The following is a 19,250-nucleotide window of genomic DNA, read 5'->3' as shown; positions in this document are numbered from 1 at the left end:
TGACATTCCTGAAGTGAAGCTCTTGTAATCCAATTTCATGAAATATTAGAAAAATATTCAGATATTGAAAAGTTTACAAGGATATTTGGTTATGTTAAACGATTCATAAACAATTGTAAAAATAAAAATATTAAAAAAACTGGATCTGCCCTGCATACTATCATACAATTAGATCAACAAAGGCATTTTGAAAAATAAATTAAAGCTTTAAAAGATAAAGATTGTTTAAAGTCGAGTATTAGTAATTTGATTCCGTTCTTGGATGTTGAGTGGGAGGTCGATTGCAAAACTCGAATTTAGCATAATTCTCAACGACACCCATTTTGGCAAAACACTCTAATATCACAAAATTAATAATAATCAGATAGCATTTGCGACTCAAGCATGCAGGACAGAAGTTAGTACTCAGTAGTTTGCATGAAAGGTTTTGGATTGTAAATGCAAACAGGGAATTTGAGAATGTTTTGCATAGACGTGTCATTTGTTTCAAATTAAAGTTAAAATCTTGTGACTCAGCTCATGGGCTCTCTGCCTTATGACCGTGTTAACATGACACGCCCTTTTTAAATACTTAGTGGGCACTGATTATGCCGGACCATTTTGTGTGAAACAATCTCGCATTAGAATACCTGTAGTCATATTTGTATACTGTCATGTATTGATTATTAGCTCTCATTTTTGACTAACATACGTGTTCGTTACTTTGTCAACCACGTCATAAGTTCCCTCGAGGAATTCAATTATTGGTCGTGACATGAGTATGTTTGTTTTATTTGTTTATCTTATAAACGAAATGAATCACTGTTTTGAGACAAATGTGTGTTTAGGGTTGGAGTACATTTAGCGTTTAAAAACTAAAAATTGGCGCCTATCCTTAAACTTTTTGTTTTTTATTTCAATACTGTGACTTTGGGACGTCTGAAAAAAGGTTTTTTTTTCTAAAACGTATGGATACTTCGCCCACAGAAGGCCCAAGTTGTGGCATTGCTGGATTCTGGCCTTAGTAGCGTGTTGTGGCTGCAAGACTGCATCTAAGCCTGTCATCTGTTCATAGAGTCTATAAACGTTATCGGGAGACTGGTTGTTCACGCGCCGTTCAGGATCTGGCAGGAATCGGGTCACTTCTGAGCGAGATGATCGATTTATTGTAACAACTTCTTTAAGAAATCGACGCCTTAACGCTTTTCAACTGCAGCAGCGGCTTCGTGTTGTACGAAGGGTGGCTGTAAGTGACTCTACAATTAGAAGAAGGTTGAAGGATCGTGGACTGGTACCGCATAAGCCAGCAAATGGGCCAAAATTAACTGCAGACCATCGAAGAGCGCGCCTTAACTTTGCACGTGAGCACCTAAATTGGTCATACCTACAGTGGAGCAAAGTTCTCTTTTCTGATGAGTGTAAAATTATGCTGTATGGTAACGACGGAAGGAACAAGGTCTACAGAAGAAACGGAGAACGCTATGCACAATGCTGCATTGAAGAAAAGGTCAGCTATGGTGGCGGTTCGTGGACGGTTTGGGGAGGAATCAGCGCCGACGGTAAGACAGAGCTTGCTTTCGTGTCTGGGCCACGTCTGCCTGCACTAAACTGTCATCGGTACGTCGAAGAGTGTCTCGAGCCTCATGTGATGATGATGCACATTTTATTGGCAACGGCTTCATATTCATGCACGACAATGCTAGGGCTCACACCGCGGGCGTCGTACGAGATTATCTTAACGAAGTCGATATCTCTATTATGGAATGGCCAGCAAGAAGCCCGGACATGAATCCCATTGAACATCTGTGGGATGAATTAAAGAGACGAATTCGAGCAAGAGATCCTGCTCCAGAAACACTTAGCCAGCTGCAAGATGCAATCCAAGAGGAATGGGACAATATACCACAGCATGTGATCGTGACTCTCATCCGATCGATGAAGAACCGTATCGGAAGCAGTAATTAGAGCTCGGGGAGGGAATACAAGTTATTAAATAAACGTTTTTTAGCTTTTTTTTTCATTTACGTGTGTTGTTTTATCCATTCCTTTATACTCCATACGGAATAAAAATGACTCATTTAACAAAATACGAAACCTATGAAAAATTCATTTAAATTTAGAACATTACATTAAGATTTGATAAGCTCATATTACTCACTATTAAACGACATTTAACATTTATTCCTAAATGTACACATTTTTCTATAATCCTGACAAAACGTAAACTTGCAAGGTGTTTCGATTTTTTTGATGAGAAGTGTAGTATTTTGAGCCGCCATTTTAGATTGCGTTACCGGTTCGCCAGGTCATAATTCAATTGTAGGACATCAGGGGAGCTGGGCTCATTTGATGCTTTGTTGATTTTGGAACAAATGGACGACGGCGACGGAGCGTGCAAAATTTTGTTACGGATTGAATTACACGTAGGGTAAATTATAAATTTATTATTTCTATTTTCAGCATAGAATAATGAGGATAAAGCTAGAAGCTCAAATGTAGGTGGCGGCACAGTTGAGTGTCCCTAAATTTTGACAGTTCTCCATACTTAACTGTTCAGTTAGTGATAAACTGCTACAAAAAGTGTGGATCAGCGTGGAGTGTATCCTGTCTGAAAGATGGGTTATGAAAAAGAAAAGCAGCCAGTTGGAAGAAGGCAATTTTTATTGAAAATAAGTTTTTTCAAGATTTCTATTTCTCTTTCCGATAATGAGAAAATAAATACGTAAAATCAATATCAGAACACTACTTTCTTTTCCCAATATTCGATTTGGCAGCATTGATTTAATATTGAGTTTTGTTTATGCGTTATTTCGGGGCGTGGCATCCGTTGCCCGACGTGGGTTGGGTTGACCGATGGAGGCTCTGGTCGAGGGGGGCGCTTGGTACTCTCATTCCGCCTACGCCTAGGGCCATTATTTTGAACTCGATCCCCTTATAGAACGCACGCAAGGTGCGTTATGTGCAGAGTACTTCGCGTTTCAAATTATATAGGATATTCAAATCAGTGAGCTTTTAATAAAAGGGCGATTTTGCGGCAGTGAACCATCCATCCTAAGTTATGGCACTACCGAGGAAAATCAGGTTTGACTTCTTTATTTTAAATTAGATGTTTTCGCGATAAGTTCTCACTGGAAAATACTTGAGTTCATTTTTGCGAGTTAAATGTTTTGTCGGAGCGCACTTATTCAAAATGAATAAGTATCTGATTTTAATTGTATCCTACTATGAAGTTAATAATAAGTTGCTTCAAAACTAACATTTATTGCACGTACACATGTTCTAAAGACACATAAAACCATTATTATTAAGAAAATATAGATTATGGTGACAAAAAGCCGGTGTGTTTACCGTTGAAAAACTGTTGTGTCCATACATCGTCACAGGTCGGGATTAGTTTACTGTAAGTAAGCTTGTTAGTAATCGCAAAAATATAATATTTTTTGTGATGGTACAACAAGTTACGATTTTCGAATTTTTTCGAAGTCCTTCCTTTTTGCCAGTTGGGCGAGAACCTTAAGGCGGCGTTCGAAAGGATTACTGAATGAGTGAAATCGTCGACAACGCCGGCGGAGTCGGTATCACTCGATACCGAAATATTTGATACTTTTCAGTATTGTCTCTAAGCGGGACGCATTCGGAATTTATTTTGTCTTTAACCTGATATGTTTTAATGTGAACTTCAATGTTATGAATAAAAAAATATGTGAACAAAGGGGCTCCTTTTTGTATCATGTAAGGGGGGATAGTCATCATATTTCACACCTACCTGACCGAAGTTTCAGGTTTTAACAGAAACAACTGCTTGAATTTTCAACTCAAACCAGCCCAATTAAGTCACATACACTTCCGAAAACACTTTATTTTTCTTTCTCGGGTATTTCTTTATAATATGGAAGTGGCCGTATTATCAGCCTGCCTACCTACCGCACTTATTTAAGATTCATATTTATATCCTTCCGAGCACTTGCTGAGTAGAGATAGTGGTCTAGTTCTTTCAAGCCACGGTTTTTCAGAAGGTAACGCTCTGTATTACTGACTTGACGGAGTAGCTCCGGGTACCCGGGGGCCGGGGCGGGTCGCTAGTTTATTTCATAAATTATAAAATAATTTAGAAAGTGTATATAATAATTTAATTTAATAATAATTTAAACGGTATAAATCAATCTCATTTTTCTTTTAGTCTTATTTTCGAATTTAAATTAGGAATGATGTAAAAACGAGTGCGACCGCTTTTATTGATGACGTCCCACCAGTCCCATACAATCTCCAAAGAATATAATAATGCGTTTCGACATTTCGTAAAAAGTATCATTTGATTAAAAATACTTATAGTGATCAACACATTGTTAATACCCGGAATAAGCATGAACTTGCCTTACAAAAAGAATGTCTAAGGCCCTGTCATATTATTTCTTATTCTATGGCCCTGTGCCCAGGTTTTTCTTGCAGCTTCTTTTCCCCGGCTATACAGGTTGTGAGAAGCTGCAAAAGTTTTAGGGCGAATGAGACGTTCGTTATGTAAAAAATACGATTCAATGTGTAACTATGTTACCTACTGAATGAAGATATTTTTGAATTTGAATTATGATATCGGGTTGCCTATTTGGTCCTCATGCCGAAGAGTAGTCGTTGAAATAATATTGTTGTTCTCTTTAAATTATTGGTATACTATCATACACCTAGCTTCATATACACTTTATTTAAATGTCCATTATTAAATGTACTTTACATGTTTTTGTTTAATTTGCTTTTATGAATTTATGTTTATGGTATATGTACGACGTATTTTAAATTTGTGCAAAATAATGTGATTGTAATTATACGTATATATTTTTTATTTATGGGAGTCTTATGTACGTATAAATTGACATATTCATTTTCTTCTTTTTTATAATTTTTGCATGATTATTATAATTTAAATGCACGATAATTATTCTTTGTAACATATTTATGGCAATAAAAAAACATTAAATAAGTGTATTATAAAATATTAGATGAATTATTAATTGGATATACTGCGACTGCTTTTTATTGTAAACCTGAGTTATTCTTGTGTAATGTAATGGCCACTAGTGCATGTGCTTCCAAGACAAGTGGGAGGCGGAAATTGGATGGGAGGGGCCACTGGAAGGGCGCGGAAAGGGGGCGGGGTGCGGTGACGGGATGAAATTCACAAGCTGGTCGCTCGTGTAGTTCCTGACCTGACTCCTGTCAGTTATATACGGGGACCGTAGCAGGGTGGTCGTTTCGATCCCCGTAAATAATTCACTAATGCACCCGCTTAGCAAACAAAAGTGTTTGGATAATATGCAAAACGATCCGATACAAAAAACTGATGACTACAATTTAAAAGGGTGGTAATAATAAACTAATCTCAGCTGAAACTCAGCTCAAGCCCCTGTTTTTATATAAGAACTGTCACATTGACATGATCTTGAAAGCAGTCTCGAAGTTGAGATTAGTTTATTAATACGAGTACCACCCTAAATGTTTATCTAGATGTGACTTAGATTTTGTTATCGATTTTGTATGGACCATCGCCAGTCGAGGAGTTTCGTGTGAAATTAGTATGGCACAGGAAATTTTAAAATTATTGATCACTACGAAGCCAGGACTTGAATCAAGTTTTGATCGACTTTGTATGGTATATATCTCCCCGTTCCTCCCTCATGAAATGAGAACGAGACGATAATATTTGAAAGAATTCATCCAGTACCGCCCCTAAGCGTGATTTACAGTGATCGAGTGATTACATTCTCTGTGGGTTCCAGCTGTACAACTATGTATATTCTAACATAGTTTTTTCCCTTGTTGCAGACGTGTACAAGCATTAAGAAAATTTGCACAAAACAAACCAAAGAAGCGTGATTTACAGTGATCGAGTGATTACATTCTCTGTGGGTTCCAGCTGTACAACTATGTATATTCTAACATAGTTTTTTCCCTTGTTGCAGACGTGTACAAGCATTAAGAAAATTTGCACAAAACAAACCAAAGACTGACGGTAGCCATGCAGCCGTCAAGCACGGTCCTTCGAAGGAGGTTAAGAAAGACAGGATTATCCATAAGCACAACCAACTGTCGGCTAAGAGTCTTCTGGACATCGTGTCATTCCAAAGTTAGTAGCAAATTACAAAAATAATACCTGATGTTGCCTGGAAGAAATTGGTATTTTCCAAAAAACCGCCAATTGTACGTTTTTCGGTCTTCTCGTAATTGTAGATACACTTTGCTTATTTCAGATTTACACGGACACTCCCCTGTAGTATTAGTGGATCGTTTGAGTCATAATTTCGAGACTGGCAGTCAGAATGGACGAGAGACTGGCAGTAGAGCCACGTCAGTGGGTAGTGGGGTTCACAGACCCTCAGGAGGCCGCGACCTCGCCAAAGGCTGTGACGCGTCTTCAGGGCGAGAAGGAAAAAGAAGTACGACACACAACGACACTCGCGTACTAACTGCTAGATTGGAAGAACCCAATCATATTAAAGACGACGATACGAGCTCAATAGCTGGTTCTTTAAGTGAAAGTTCAAAGGGCAATCGAGAAGATGAGCGCCCAATGAAGTATTTCAAAGTAAATAACCAAAACACGACGGCGTTGCAAGCCACACCAGGTATGTAACTGCAAGCTTTTATATCATTAGCAAAAGTGTTCGTAATGTCGTTCTTGTTCATCAACAAGTAGATAGAGAAAAGAACTTAAAGCTGTGCTTCTACTGGAGCGGTTTACGTTTACGGAGCGTGCGGAGCGTTCATATATCTTGCATTTTGTTTTTTAACAAAACCGCGCCTGCCCCCGCGTAGTCTCGATTTATATCGAAGCTCTCATCCAATAGGTTACGACGCTTATCTGCGTAGGTAGCATTCGCTGCGTCTATTGGTATAATAAAATAAACCCTAACATAATAAAAACATTGATATCATTCGCGCTGCGCGCACCGCGTTTGGTCTGCCGCGGGTGCTTTGCTATCGTAACAACGCAGACAAGTAACATTCAAGCAAACCGCGGATTCAAGATCTTGTAAGGTTTATTATTTATATGACAAAACAAATATATTTTTTTTTTATTTTAGAACGGGGTCCTTCGGCAAGTATTACTCGTCCAACCACCAAAAGAGCTCTGGCGACAAGACGTAAGTAGATGAACATAACATTACATAAGATATGATATTGTTGTCTTTCTTTTTGTGTGTGGCGTCCTTTCATAATAAACTATTTCTATTCTATTCTATAACTAATTTCGCCTGTGGTTCATAATGGTGTGAACAGGGACGTGAGAGATCTATCGAATATTTCTGACACGAAGTCCTAAGATGGATGTTCTATACTACGTATGGAATGGACACCCCCCCACCGATCCGATCTTATCTCACCTCTCCCCCGATATTTGGTTCCGTGCGTGACTACACACAAGAGTTGCTGATGATTATTGTTTCGAATCGATTTCACTGTCTGTTTCGCTAGCACGCAAGGGTTAGTTATGGGTAACGCGAACAAAACCAAGTGTGCCCAAGAATGAGTGTATTTTATGATGGAGTCTCCGGAGTGTCCCATGGGAAAACTTATGCAGAAGGAAGCTAAGGGTGTTATATATTTCTTTATTATTTTTAGCAACCCCATCCCGTGCACCGTCTTCATCGACGTCGAGTCAGGATGGCGAGTGCTTTAAACGTCGTGATTTACCAATAGGAGTCGCTAAATCGGATAAAAAGCCAGGTAAGATATTTTTTGGTGCATTAAAGTGATTTTTGTACTGTGAAAAACAATACATGTGTCAAATGTACAAATTACATGTGTATGTTTTCTATCACAATTACTTCTTGCCTGAGTTTCGGGAGATGCGTTATAATGCTTACAAATACAGGATGTTAGTGACATCGTAACGAAAACTTTGAGGGATAATTGAGAATTGATATTAAGTGGAATTTTCCGCCGCCAAAGTATGGAAATGAAAATAGTTTAAAAAAACAAATCAATATCATGAGTTTGTATAATAATATGCTATATTCACGATTCAAATATACACTCGCCTGCAAAACTAAGTACTACAATTTGAAATATTTTTTTTTTCTAAACTTTTGAATTAAAAAATATTCTACTTATAGATAATTTTATCAGCTTTCTTTGCAACTTATGAACTATACATCACTTGTAGCTTAGTGTCAAAAAATCAATTAACATGTATAAGTGTTTTCTGTACGTTCGTGTACATAACTAATAGTAACAGAATCAAAATTTTAGCACTGCTGGTACAATAGGTACAACCTATGCTATAAGTACCAGCTTATCTCCCATTGACACAATAATATCCATAACAGTTTGAGCGGAGTTCTAATACAAGATGCAATTACTATTATTTTAGAAGTCTGTTAGCTCCGGCTTTATGTTCTCCACTATTTTAATATATTTTCCGTGCTAGTTCGTGTGTATGTATGAGGGTGTGCGATGTGTGTGAGGGTGTTTTTTGTAATTGTAAGTTCTTTGGTCTGCTCGTAATTGTTGGTATTGTATGAAAACACTTTGCTCATTTCAGATTTACACGCATACTTCCCTGTGGTGTTAGTGGAACGTTTGAGTCATAATTTCGAGACTGGCAGTCAGAATGGACGAGAGACTGGCAGTAGAGCCACGTCAGAGGGTAGTGGGGTTCACAGAACCTCAGGAGGCCGCGACCTCGCCAAAGGCTGTGACGCGTCTTCAGGGCGAGAAGGAAAAAGAAGTACGACACACAACGACACTCGCGTACTAACTGCTAGATTGGAAGAACCCAATCATATTAAAGACGACGATACGAGCTCAATAGCTGGTTCTTTAAGTGAAAGTTCAAAGGGCAATCGAGAAGATGAGCGCCCAATGAAGGATTTCAAAGTAAATAACCAAAACACGACGGCGTTGCAAGCCACACCAGGTATGTAACTGCAAGCTTTTATATCATTAGCAAAAGTGTTCGTAATGTCGTTCTTGTTCATCAACAAGTAGATAGAGAAAAGAACTTAAAGCTGTGCTTCTACTGGAGCGGTTTACGTTTACGGAGCGTGCGGAGCGTTCATATATCTTGCATTTTGTTTTTTAACAAAACCGCGCCTGCTTCCGCGCATTTCTCGATATATATCGAAGCTCTCATCCAATAGGTGTACGACGCTTATCTGCGTAGGTAGCATTCGCTGCGTCTATTGGTATAACAAAATAAGCCCTAATATAATAAAACATTGATATCATTCGCGCTGCGCGCACCGCGTTTGGTCTGCCGCGGGTGCTTTGCTATCGTAACAACGCAGACAAGTAATATTCAAGCAAACCGCTGATTCAAGATCTTGTAAGGTTTATTATTTATATGACAAAACAAATATATTTTTTATTTTAGAACGGGGTCCTTCGGCAAGTATTACTCGTCCAGCCACCAAAAGAGCTCTGGCGACAAGACGTAAGTAGCTGAATATAACATTACTAATTTCGCCTGTGGTTCATAATGGGGTGAACAGAGCCGTGAGAGATCTATCGAATATTTCTGACACGAAGTCCTAAGATGGATGTTCTATACTACGTATGGAATGGACACTCCCCACCCCACCGATCCGATCTTACCTCTCCTCTCACAAGAGTTTGGCTAGTACGCAAGAGTTAGTTCTGGGTAACGCGAACAAAACCAAGTGTGCCCAAGAATGAGTGTATTTTATGATGGAGTCTCCGGAGTGTCCCATGGGAAAACTTATGCAGAAGGAAGCTAAGGGTGTTATATATTTCTTTATTATTTTTAGCAACCCCATCCCGTGCACCGCCTTCATCGACGTCGAGTCAGGATGGCGAGTGCTTTAAACGTCGTGATTTACCAATAGGAGTCGCTAAATCGGATAAAAAGCCAGGTAAGATATTTTTTTGTGCATTAAAGTGATTTTTGTATTTTAAAAAACAATACAGGTGTCAAATGTACAAATTACATGTGTATGTTTTCTATCACAAATACTTCTTGCCTGAGTTTCGGGAGATGCGTTATAATGCTTACAAATACAGGATGTTAGTGACATCGTAACGAAAACTTTGATGGATAATTGAGAATTGATATCAAGTGGAATTTTCCGCCGCCAAAGTATGGAAATGAAAATAGTTTAAAAAAAACAAATTGAGTTTGTATAATATGCTATATTCACGATTCAAATATACACTCGCCTGCAAAACTAAGTACTACAATTTTAAATATTTTTTTTCTTAACTTTAGAATTTAATAAAAATATTTTACTTATAATTTTATCAGCTTTCTTTGCAACTTATGAACTATACATGTTCAGGAACACTTTTGACTATAAAAAAATAAAGGAACCAAAAATCACTTGTAGCTTAGAGTCAAAAAATCAAATAACATATATAAGTGTTTTCTGTACGTTCGTGTACATAACTAATAGTAACAGAATCAAAATTTTAGCACTGCTGGTACAATAGGTACAACCTATGCTATAAGTACCAGCTATCTCCCATTGACACAATAACATCCATAACAGTTTGAGCGGAGTTCTAATACAAGATGCAATTACTATTATTTTAGAAGTCTGTTAGCTCCGGCTTTATGTTCTCCACTATTTTAATATATTTTCCGTGCTAGTTCGTGTGTATGTATGAGGGTGTGCGATGTGTGTGAGGGTGTTTTTTGTAATTGTAAGTTCTTTGGTCTGCTCGTAATTGTTGGTATTGTATGAAAACACTTTGCTCATTTCAGATTTACACGCATACTTCCCTGTGGTGTTAGTGGAACGTTTGAGTCATAATTTCGAGACTGGCAGTCAGAATGGACGAGAGACTGGCAGTAGAGCCACGTCAGTGGGTAGTGGGGTTCACAGACCCTCAGGAGGCCGCGACCTCGCCAAAGGCTGTGACGCGTCTTCAGGGCGAGAAGGAAAAAGAAGTACGACACACAACGACACTCGCGTACTAACTGCTAGATTGGAAGAACCCAATCATATTAAAGACGACGATACGAGCTCAATAGCTGGTTCTTTAAGTGAAAGTTCAAAGGGCAATCGAGAAGATGAGCGCCCAATGAAGGATTTCAAAGTAAATAACCAAAACACGACGGCGTTGCAAGCCACACCAGGTATGTAACTGCAAGCTTTTATATATCATTAGCAAAAGTGTTCGTAATGTCGTTCTTGTTCATCAACAAGTAGATAGAGAAAAGAACTTAAAGCTGTGCTTCTACTGGAGCGGTTTACGTTTACGGAGCGTGCGGAGCGTTCATATATCTTGCAGTTTGTTTTTTAACAAAACCGCGCCTGCTTCCGCGCATTTCTCGATATATATCGAAGCTCTCATCCAATAGGTGTACGACGCTTATCTGCGTAGGTAGCATTCGCTGCGTCTGTTGGTATGATAAAATAAGCCCTAACATAATAAAAACATTGATATATATCACTGTTTTTATTATGAGTGATATTCAAGCAAACCGCTGATTCAAGATCTTGTAAGGGTTTTTATTTATATGACAAAACAAATATATTTTTTATTTTAGAACGGGGTCCTTCGGCAAGTATTACTCGTCCAGCCACCAAAAGAGCTCTGGCGACAAGACGTAAGTAGCTGAATATAACATTACTAATTTCGCCTGTGGTTCATAATGGGGTGAACAGAGCCGTGAGAGATCTATCGAATATTTCTGACACGAAGTCCTAAGATGGATGTTCTATACTACGTATGGAATGGACACTCCCCACCCCACCGATCCGATCTTACCTCTCCTCTCACAAGAGTTTGGCTAGTACGCAAGAGTTAGTTCTGGGTAACGCGAACAAAACCAAGTGTGCCCAAGAATGAGTGTATTTTATGATGGAGTCTCCGGAGTGTCCCATGGGAAAACTTATGCAGAAGGAAGCTAAGGGTGTTATATATTTCTTTATTATTTTTAGCAACCCCATCCCGTGCACCGCCTTCATCGACGTCGAGTCAGGATGGCGAGTGCTTTAAACGTCGTGATTTACCAATAGGAGTCGCTAAATCGGATAAAAAGCCAGGTAAGATAGTTTTTGGTGCATTCAAGTGATTTTTGTATTGTAAAAAACAATACAGGTGTCAAATGTACAAATTACATGTGTATGTTTTCTATCACAAATACTTCTTGCCTGAGTTTCGGGAGATGCGTTATAATGCTTACAAATACAGGATGTTAGTGACCTAGGGATTAGAGCCCCAAACTAGGGATTAGAAAGTAATTTTTGTCATTTTTCCCTACCGGGATTCTAACCCGGGACCTCCGGATTGTGTTTAAAGTTTATTATAGAGAAATCGAGGGGGAGGCCTATGCCCAGCAGTGGGCGTCATACGGCTGATGATGATAGAGAAATCATCAGCAAGCATGTTTGGCTGAATGAAGTCGTAAGTGTTAGTTCGAGAAACCATATTTAAACTTACTTTAGAACGCTGTGAAGTATAGATAGTATACTTTAGTAGACAGTCAATATGTTTATGTTGTTTGGAAAATTTGGTAGGTGTAAGTAGTATAATTACGAGTATAACCATAGACTTAGTAGCGCGAGTCTCTATAAGTTTTAGATTTCTAGATATATTTTTTTAAATTTGTTTGTTGTGTTTATTTTTTTAAATGTTATAGAAGGTTGATTCTTTGCAGGAACCATCCGTACACGGCGCGCACCGTGGCCTGAGCCGTTGTTCACCTCGTCGCCCAACTCGCCGCCGGCCCCGTCTCCCGTTTGTTCGCCCGACCCATCGCACTACCTACGGCCGGCCGTGTCGCCTGCCCCGTCACTCGGACCATGGTCGGTTCCGTCTCCTACCCCGTCACTCGGATCATGGTCGGCTCCGTCGCCTACCCGGTCACTCGGAGAATGGCCGGCCCCGTCTCCCGTCCATTCGCCCAAGTCGACGCCCGCCCCGTCAGCCAACTCGTCGCTGACCCTGCCACCGATCCGGTGTCCCGTGCCGGCACCCAACCGGTCGCCAAGGCCGGCCCTGTCGCCTACCCCGTCACTCGAACCATCGTCGGTTCCGTCTCCTACCCCGTCACTCGGACCATGGCCGGCTCCGTCGCGTACCCGGTCACTCGGAGAATGGCCGGCCCCGTCTCCCGTGCCGGCACCCTACCGGTCGCCATGGCCGGCCCTGTCGCCTTCCCCGTCACTCGAACCATCGTCGGTTCCGTCTCCTACCCCGTCACTCGGACCATGGCCGGCTCCGTCGCCTACCCGGTCACTCGGAGAATGGCCGGCCCCGTCTCCCGTGCCGGCACCCTACCGGTCGCCATGGCCGGCCCTGTCGCCTACCCCGTCACTCGAACCATCGTCGGTTCCGTCTCCTACCCCGTCACTCGGACCATGGCCGGCTCCGTCGCCTACCCGGTCACTCGGAGAATGGCCGGCCCCGTCTCCCGTTCATTCGCTCAACAATAGCCGTCGCCTAACTCGTCGCTCAACTCGTCGCCGTCTGAGTACTACTAAACATCCGTAAATAGGTAATGTTAATTTCTATTCAATTAAATACTCGCACAAAATTGATTGCGCTACCTATTTTAATAAAGGATATTTATTTACTGTTTTTAAATATTATAGCAGATGTTGCCGAATCCGCTGGCGTGAAGGCAAACTACTAACAAACCCAACACTAAAGCCAAGATAGGCGAAGCGCAAGTGCCATGATCACGGGACGACGAAACAATGTACGTATAGAAATACATAATTACTGAAAATTTCAGCTGTGGAGCTGTTGCGTTTTTTGAGATACAGTTGATGTTTCTTACTAAAGGTAGGAGAAATAAAAGGTTTCGAAGGAGCGGCGAGTGGTAATTTTATGTAGGGTATTAATGACATTGTAACGAATATACTAAGGGGATGACTCAGACTATGATTCTGAGTTAATATCAAGTGGAATTTTCCGTCGCAAAATTCATGATGATTTTTTAGACTTTTTTGATAATTTTCAATTCTATACTTTTGCGATGGAAAATTCTACTTGATATTAATCAGAGTAATCAACTGAATCACCCCTCTCACTATTTGTTACGATGTCACCTTACACCCCATACAAATAAATACAGGTAGCCATACAAGTACGTACGGGTGTTAGTGACACCATAACCAATACTGAAGGGGATGCTTCAGACCATGATTCCGAGTCGATATCAAGTGGAATTACCTGTTGAAAAAGTCATGAAAATTTTCTTCTGTACTTTTGCGACGGAAATTTCCACTTGATATCAACTCAGAATCATGGTCTGACTATAATTCTGAGTTAATATCAAGTGGAATTTTCCGTCGCAAAATTCATTATGATTTTTTAGACTTTTTTGATAATTTTCAATTCTATACTTTTGCGATGGAAAATTCCACTTGATATAATCAGTGTAATCAACTGAATCACCCCTCTCAGTATCTGTTACGATGTCTCCTTACACCCCATACAAATAAATACAGGTAGCCATACAAGTACAGGTAGGGTGTTAGTGACACCATAACAGATACTGAAGAGGATGATTCAGACCATGATTCTGAGTCGATATCAAGTGGAATTACCTGTTGTAAAAGTCATGAAAATTTTAGTATTTTTTCAGTTCTGTACTTTTGCGACGGATAATTCCACTTGATATCAACTCTGAGTCATCCCTCAAAGTTTTCGTTACTTAATAATGTTACATAGTTGAATTGGGATTGCCTGTAATGACTATGTAAATTGTGTATAAATAAATAAATAAATATGGATAAGTATACGACTTCGATGATTATGAGATTGCAATACATTACAATTCATTTTGTAAGTGTACTAATTTATTTTTTTATTATTAACACAGATCATCTGGCAATGTTGATCTGATTGATTTTTTAAATAATTGTAATAAATAAATAAACCGTATTAAGTATGTACTTAGATGTTCTTTCATTTCTTATCACGTAGATGCATACCCCAAAAGGACAAAGGTAGTCATGTCTCTTTTCCTGGCCCTGGCAACATGACGGACAGGGATTCTGATTACACAGAAAAATGGCGAAATTTTTTCGCCAAATATCAGAAATTTGTCGGTCTGCCGTTTCAAAGTTATAAGCATTTTTTGGTGGCAGTGCCCCGATAAGGCTTTCCTTAGCATCACTGTTTTGTTATAGCACCTAGGGAGGATCTGATTTCACTAACAAAGATTTTTTGTGACAGCGCCTACGAAATCCTTATTCTAGGACCTCTTTTTTTGTATCTCGATAACTACAGCAGGTAGCGAAGATCTGATTTCTCAGTAATGTTAGCATTGATTAAATTCTAGGTACTGCTTTATTTTTATCAGATTATTTTGTTATTATATATGTCGGAGTTAGTTATGAATTAAGAAGAGAAATTGATCAAATCGGAAAATAAAATGAAGTTACATCACTTCCGTCATGAAGTTGCATCGCTCCGACGTCAGGTGGCCTACGGCCAGAGCTGCGTGAAGTCGGAGAGTCACTACAGAGTCGTCGTGTCGAGCGGACGTGTACTGCCGTTCTAGTCGGGCAGTCTACCGCGAACCATCGTCATGAGCGGACGTGTCGAATAATTACGAGGAGTGCTATAGTCGCTCACCTATAACTTGTAGGGACGTCAAGAAAGTGTGATCGGAAAAGAGCACGTGTCCCGATGCTTCGGTCCGAATATAGGAACCATGGGTGGTGGAGGGCAAGTAGAGGGCGAGTAGCCCCTTCGCGCTAACGTCCTTATGCGCGCTAGATAACGTGAGACTGTGTAACCGTTACGAATACCGTGACGTTGCCGTGAGTGTGTACCTTGTGCTGTGACTTTATTTAATCGTGATACAAAAACTATGTGGAAGTAAATAAAATGATTGTGATACTGATGACGGCCATTATTGTCTTCTAACGCCCACCCTCCTTTCTGATGATGATGTTACGACCTCACTGTTACGACATCAGAAGCGGGATTAGTGGACTTGGATGAAGACAACGTGATGCGACGTTCACAACAAGACAATGCAAGTTTCGATTATCACAATCAGAAGAAGATTATGATGATTATCACATTCGTGTGACCACGTGATGAAGATGTAGTGTCATGCCTAAATTTGGAGATGGACCTGACTTTGAAGTGACCTGGACCTTGTTAATGATCGGCATCACTACATGCCGTAAGATATGATGGCGTGAACATCACAATATTTCCATAATGTGTGTAGTCGTGTTTGGAAATTATAGTACCTCAACTTGGAAACTGTTATAACGGTGAGTCGTTTTCATACTGGAACCTTATTGTTTTTTTACTTCATTGCTATGTGAATTTTCGTTTCTAATAATGAGGAAATTGATTTAAAATTAACTTGGAAATTACTATTTCCCTTTGTTTAAAAAGAAAATTGACGAGACATATTGTGTCAATCCGTGTCAATCATACCGCGTTTTCCAATCTGTTTTCATCATCGTCAAATCTTTGTATTTTGGTCTAAAAATATTTCGAATTGGTGTAGACACGCTTAACCTGGGTGGTTAAAGTTGTATTTTCTCAATCCATGCGAAAAGAAATTAATCATGACATGATAATTGAGTCTCGATAAATAACGTGTTTTGTAATCTACCGTCATTCATCAAATGTTTCAAAATTCAACATTCTTTATTGAAATCTTTTTAAACCGGTTGAAAGAAAGTCACTTGAATACGATAATACAGTGAATTCTTTTGTTTCATGTCATAACTTGCCACGTGGTACGGCAACTGGTGGATTGCAAGCGGCGATGTAAGTGGTGCGGGCTGAGCTGTAGCCGTGTAAAGTGATGTTATCATGGCAGCGCGTTGTATACCAGCCGGACTTGCTGCGCTGATGCTGTTGAAGACCTAAACCATGTCACAAGACCAGTGGTTGATCTTTTATTGGAAATTCTTATAAGTCCTGGTGAGTCGTATCTGTTTTACCTGATTTGAAAGATGGGAAGTTTTAATAGGATTCAAATGAATATAGTGCAAAAAGTTATCTTTTGTTAACTTTAGTTAAATCAGAAATCGTAATGAATTGAAGTAAACATTCTGAAGTAAAATGATTTGGATTATGATTACTTAAATGAAATAGGCTTAGAAAATGCCCGAAACAGTAAATCATTAGTGAGAAAATTGGAGCAAAACATTCTAAATAATGATAATACCGAATTGGTAATTGTTTAAGTGCGGTAATATTTCCTCGAGGTGTTGGTCGCTACATTGTGACTTTATGACTTGTGTGTGTGAAAGCAGGGTGCTCTGTCGTTTTGTGGTCGTGGACCATGGTGGCCATCCCGGGAGGGGATGTTGTGACTCATGACTGTTTTGTAGCGTAACCGCAGTTTGGGGAGGAATATTACAGTCTGTTGTGCTTTGCAGTAGATGTGTAATGTTGGTTGATTTAATTGAGTAATGAAAGCTATGATTGACCTGTTTCGGAGCAACTCTGATAGGAAGCTGTGCACTTGTAGTGTTCGGGGCTGCAGCCACTTTTGTGCTGCTCGTCTTAGAAACTACAGGTATGCGGTCGAAGCCCGGATTTTATGTTGACTTTGTATTTGGTCATGACATTGTACCTGAATCTAAGTCATGTTGAACTCCGGTAGAATTAGTCAAACAAATTAGAAATTAGTGATATAGAAGAAATTGTGTAACCCATTGACCTGTTTCGGAGCAACTCTGATAGGGAGCTGCGCACTTGTCGTGTTCGGGGCTGCAGCCACTTTTGTGCTGCTCGTCTTAGAAACTACAGGTATGCGGTCGAGGCCTGGATGTCATGTTGACTTGGTATTTGGTCATGACATTGTACCTGAATCTAAGTCAAGTTGACCTCCGGTAGAATTAGTCGAACTGCACAAATTAGAAATTAGTGATATAAAAGAAATTGTGTAACGCATTGACCACTATTCTACCAACTAAGATGTAAAGTTTGTGTGCTAGCTGTGTTGAGATATCGTCACTTGGTGTAAGTGGCATGAGTTGCTGTCGCTCGATTTAGGTGGCAGTGACGACTGTGTTGAGATATCGTCACTTGGTGTAAGTGGCATGAGTTGCTACCGCTCGATTTAGGTGGTAGTGACGCCTGGTTGCGAGATATCGTCACTCAGTAGAGTGGCACGAGTTGCTACCGCTCGATTTAGGTGGTAGTGACGCCTGGTTGTTAGATATCGTCACTCAGTAGAGTGGCATGAGTTGCTACCGCTCGATTTAGGTGGTAGTGACGCCTGGTTGTTAGATATCGTCACTCAGTAGAGTGGCATGAGTTACTATCGCTCGTTTAGGTGATAGTAACGACAGACGTGTAAAGAGTAATTGGATTTTCAAGTTTGGTTGTTTATAGTGTGTGAATACTGGTCAATGGTCCGTTTACCGTGTCGGAGTAGTTGATTTATCATGATGTAATGTGAACTCGTGTAGAGTCACGAGTAGAGCTCATGTAGAGTCACGAGTAGAGCTCATGTAGAGTCACGAGTAGAGCTCGTGTAGAGTCACGAGTAGAGCTCGTGTAGAGTCACGAGTAGAGCTCATGTAGAGTCACAAGTAGAGCTCATGTAGAGTCACAAGTAGAGCTCATGTAGAGTCACAAGTAGAGCTCATATAGAGTCACAAGTAGAGCTCATGTAGAGTCACAAGTAGAGCTCATGTAGAGTCTCATGTTAGGTCAGGAATGACCGAGCGAACTTGGATACTGTGCTGTGGTATATTGTTTCAGATTAACACACGAGGACGTGTGTCACGCAGGATGGCCGTGTCGGAGTTAGTTATGAATTAAGAAGAGAAATTGATCAAATCGGAAAATAAAATGAAGTTACATCACTTCCGTCATGAAGTTGCATCGCTCCGACGTCAGGTGGCCTACGGCCAGAGCTGCGTGAAGTCGGAGAGTCACTACAGAGTCGTCGTGTCGAGCGGACGTGTACTGCCGTTCTAGTCGGGCAGTCTACCGCGAACCATCGTCATGAGCGGACGTGTCGAATAATTACGAGGAGTGCTATAGTCGCTCACCTATAACTTGTAGGGACGTCAAGAAAGTGTGATCGGAAAAGAGCACGTGTCCCGATGCTTCGGTCCGAATATAGGAACCATGGGTGGTGGAGGGCAAGTAGAGGGCGAGTAGCCCCTTCGCGCTAACGTCCTTATGCGCGCTAGATAACGTGAGACTGTGTAACCGTTACGAATACCGTGACGTTGCCGTGAGTGTGTACCTTGTGCTGTGACTTTATTTAATCGTGATACAAAAACTATGTGGAAGTAAATAAAATGATTGTGATACTGATGACGGCCATTATTGTCTTCTAACGCCCACCCTCCTTTCTGATGATGATG

General features: G+C 40.3%; 2 protein-coding genes and 1 long non-coding RNA gene across 4 annotated transcripts in view; all 3 read left to right on the top strand.

Moving 5' to 3' along the window:
- LOC126380081 (serine/arginine repetitive matrix protein 2-like) overlaps window positions 1–7,115 on the top strand; it is a 103,094-nt gene extending 95,979 nt beyond the window's left edge. For both annotated transcript variants that reach the window (XM_050029291.1, XM_050029290.1), the window contains exons 3-5: window positions 5,934–6,097; window positions 6,222–6,596; window positions 7,056–7,115. The gene's annotated coding sequence lies outside the window, so the exon portion shown is untranslated. The remainder of the gene's footprint in view (window positions 1–5,933; window positions 6,098–6,221; window positions 6,597–7,055) is intronic.
- On the top strand, window positions 2,449–14,774 carry LOC126380220 (uncharacterized). Its single transcript, XM_050029478.1, has 8 exons — window positions 2,449–2,474; window positions 5,934–6,097; window positions 6,222–6,407; window positions 7,594–7,698; window positions 9,741–9,845; window positions 11,877–11,981; window positions 12,596–13,435; window positions 13,533–14,774. The coding sequence occupies exons 1-7, from the start codon at window positions 2,449–2,451 to the stop codon at window positions 13,429–13,431; spliced, it is 1,527 nt and encodes a 508-aa protein (XP_049885435.1). The 3' UTR covers window positions 13,432–13,435; window positions 13,533–14,774.
- Window positions 14,775–15,275: 501 nt separating this feature from the next.
- LOC126380187 (uncharacterized) lies at window positions 15,276–19,200 on the top strand. Its single transcript, XR_007568447.1, has 2 exons — window positions 15,276–17,443; window positions 17,677–19,200. It is a non-coding gene; the product is annotated as an uncharacterized LOC126380187 (long non-coding RNA).
- The last annotated feature ends 50 nt before the right edge of the window (window positions 19,201–19,250 follow it).

The sequence above is a fragment of the Pectinophora gossypiella genome, chromosome Z (assembly GCF_024362695.1).
Source record: "Pectinophora gossypiella chromosome Z, ilPecGoss1.1, whole genome shotgun sequence".
Classification (NCBI taxonomy): Eukaryota; Metazoa; Arthropoda; class Insecta; order Lepidoptera; family Gelechiidae; genus Pectinophora; species Pectinophora gossypiella.
The sequence above is the reverse complement of the archived record's forward strand: the minus strand, read 5'-3'. Positions and strand labels throughout refer to the sequence as shown.

Coding starts and splice junctions, on each gene's coding strand:
- LOC126380220 (XM_050029478.1), top strand. CDS start 2,449: ATGAGGATAAAGCTAGAAGCTCAAAT. Junction 2,475..5,933: donor ATAAAGCTAGAAGCTCAAAT/GTAGGTGGCGGC, acceptor CCCTTGTTGCAG/ACGTGTACAAGCATTAAGAA. Junction 7,699..9,740: donor TAAATCGGATAAAAAGCCAG/GTAAGATATTTT, acceptor TATTATTTTTAG/CAACCCCATCCCGTGCACCG.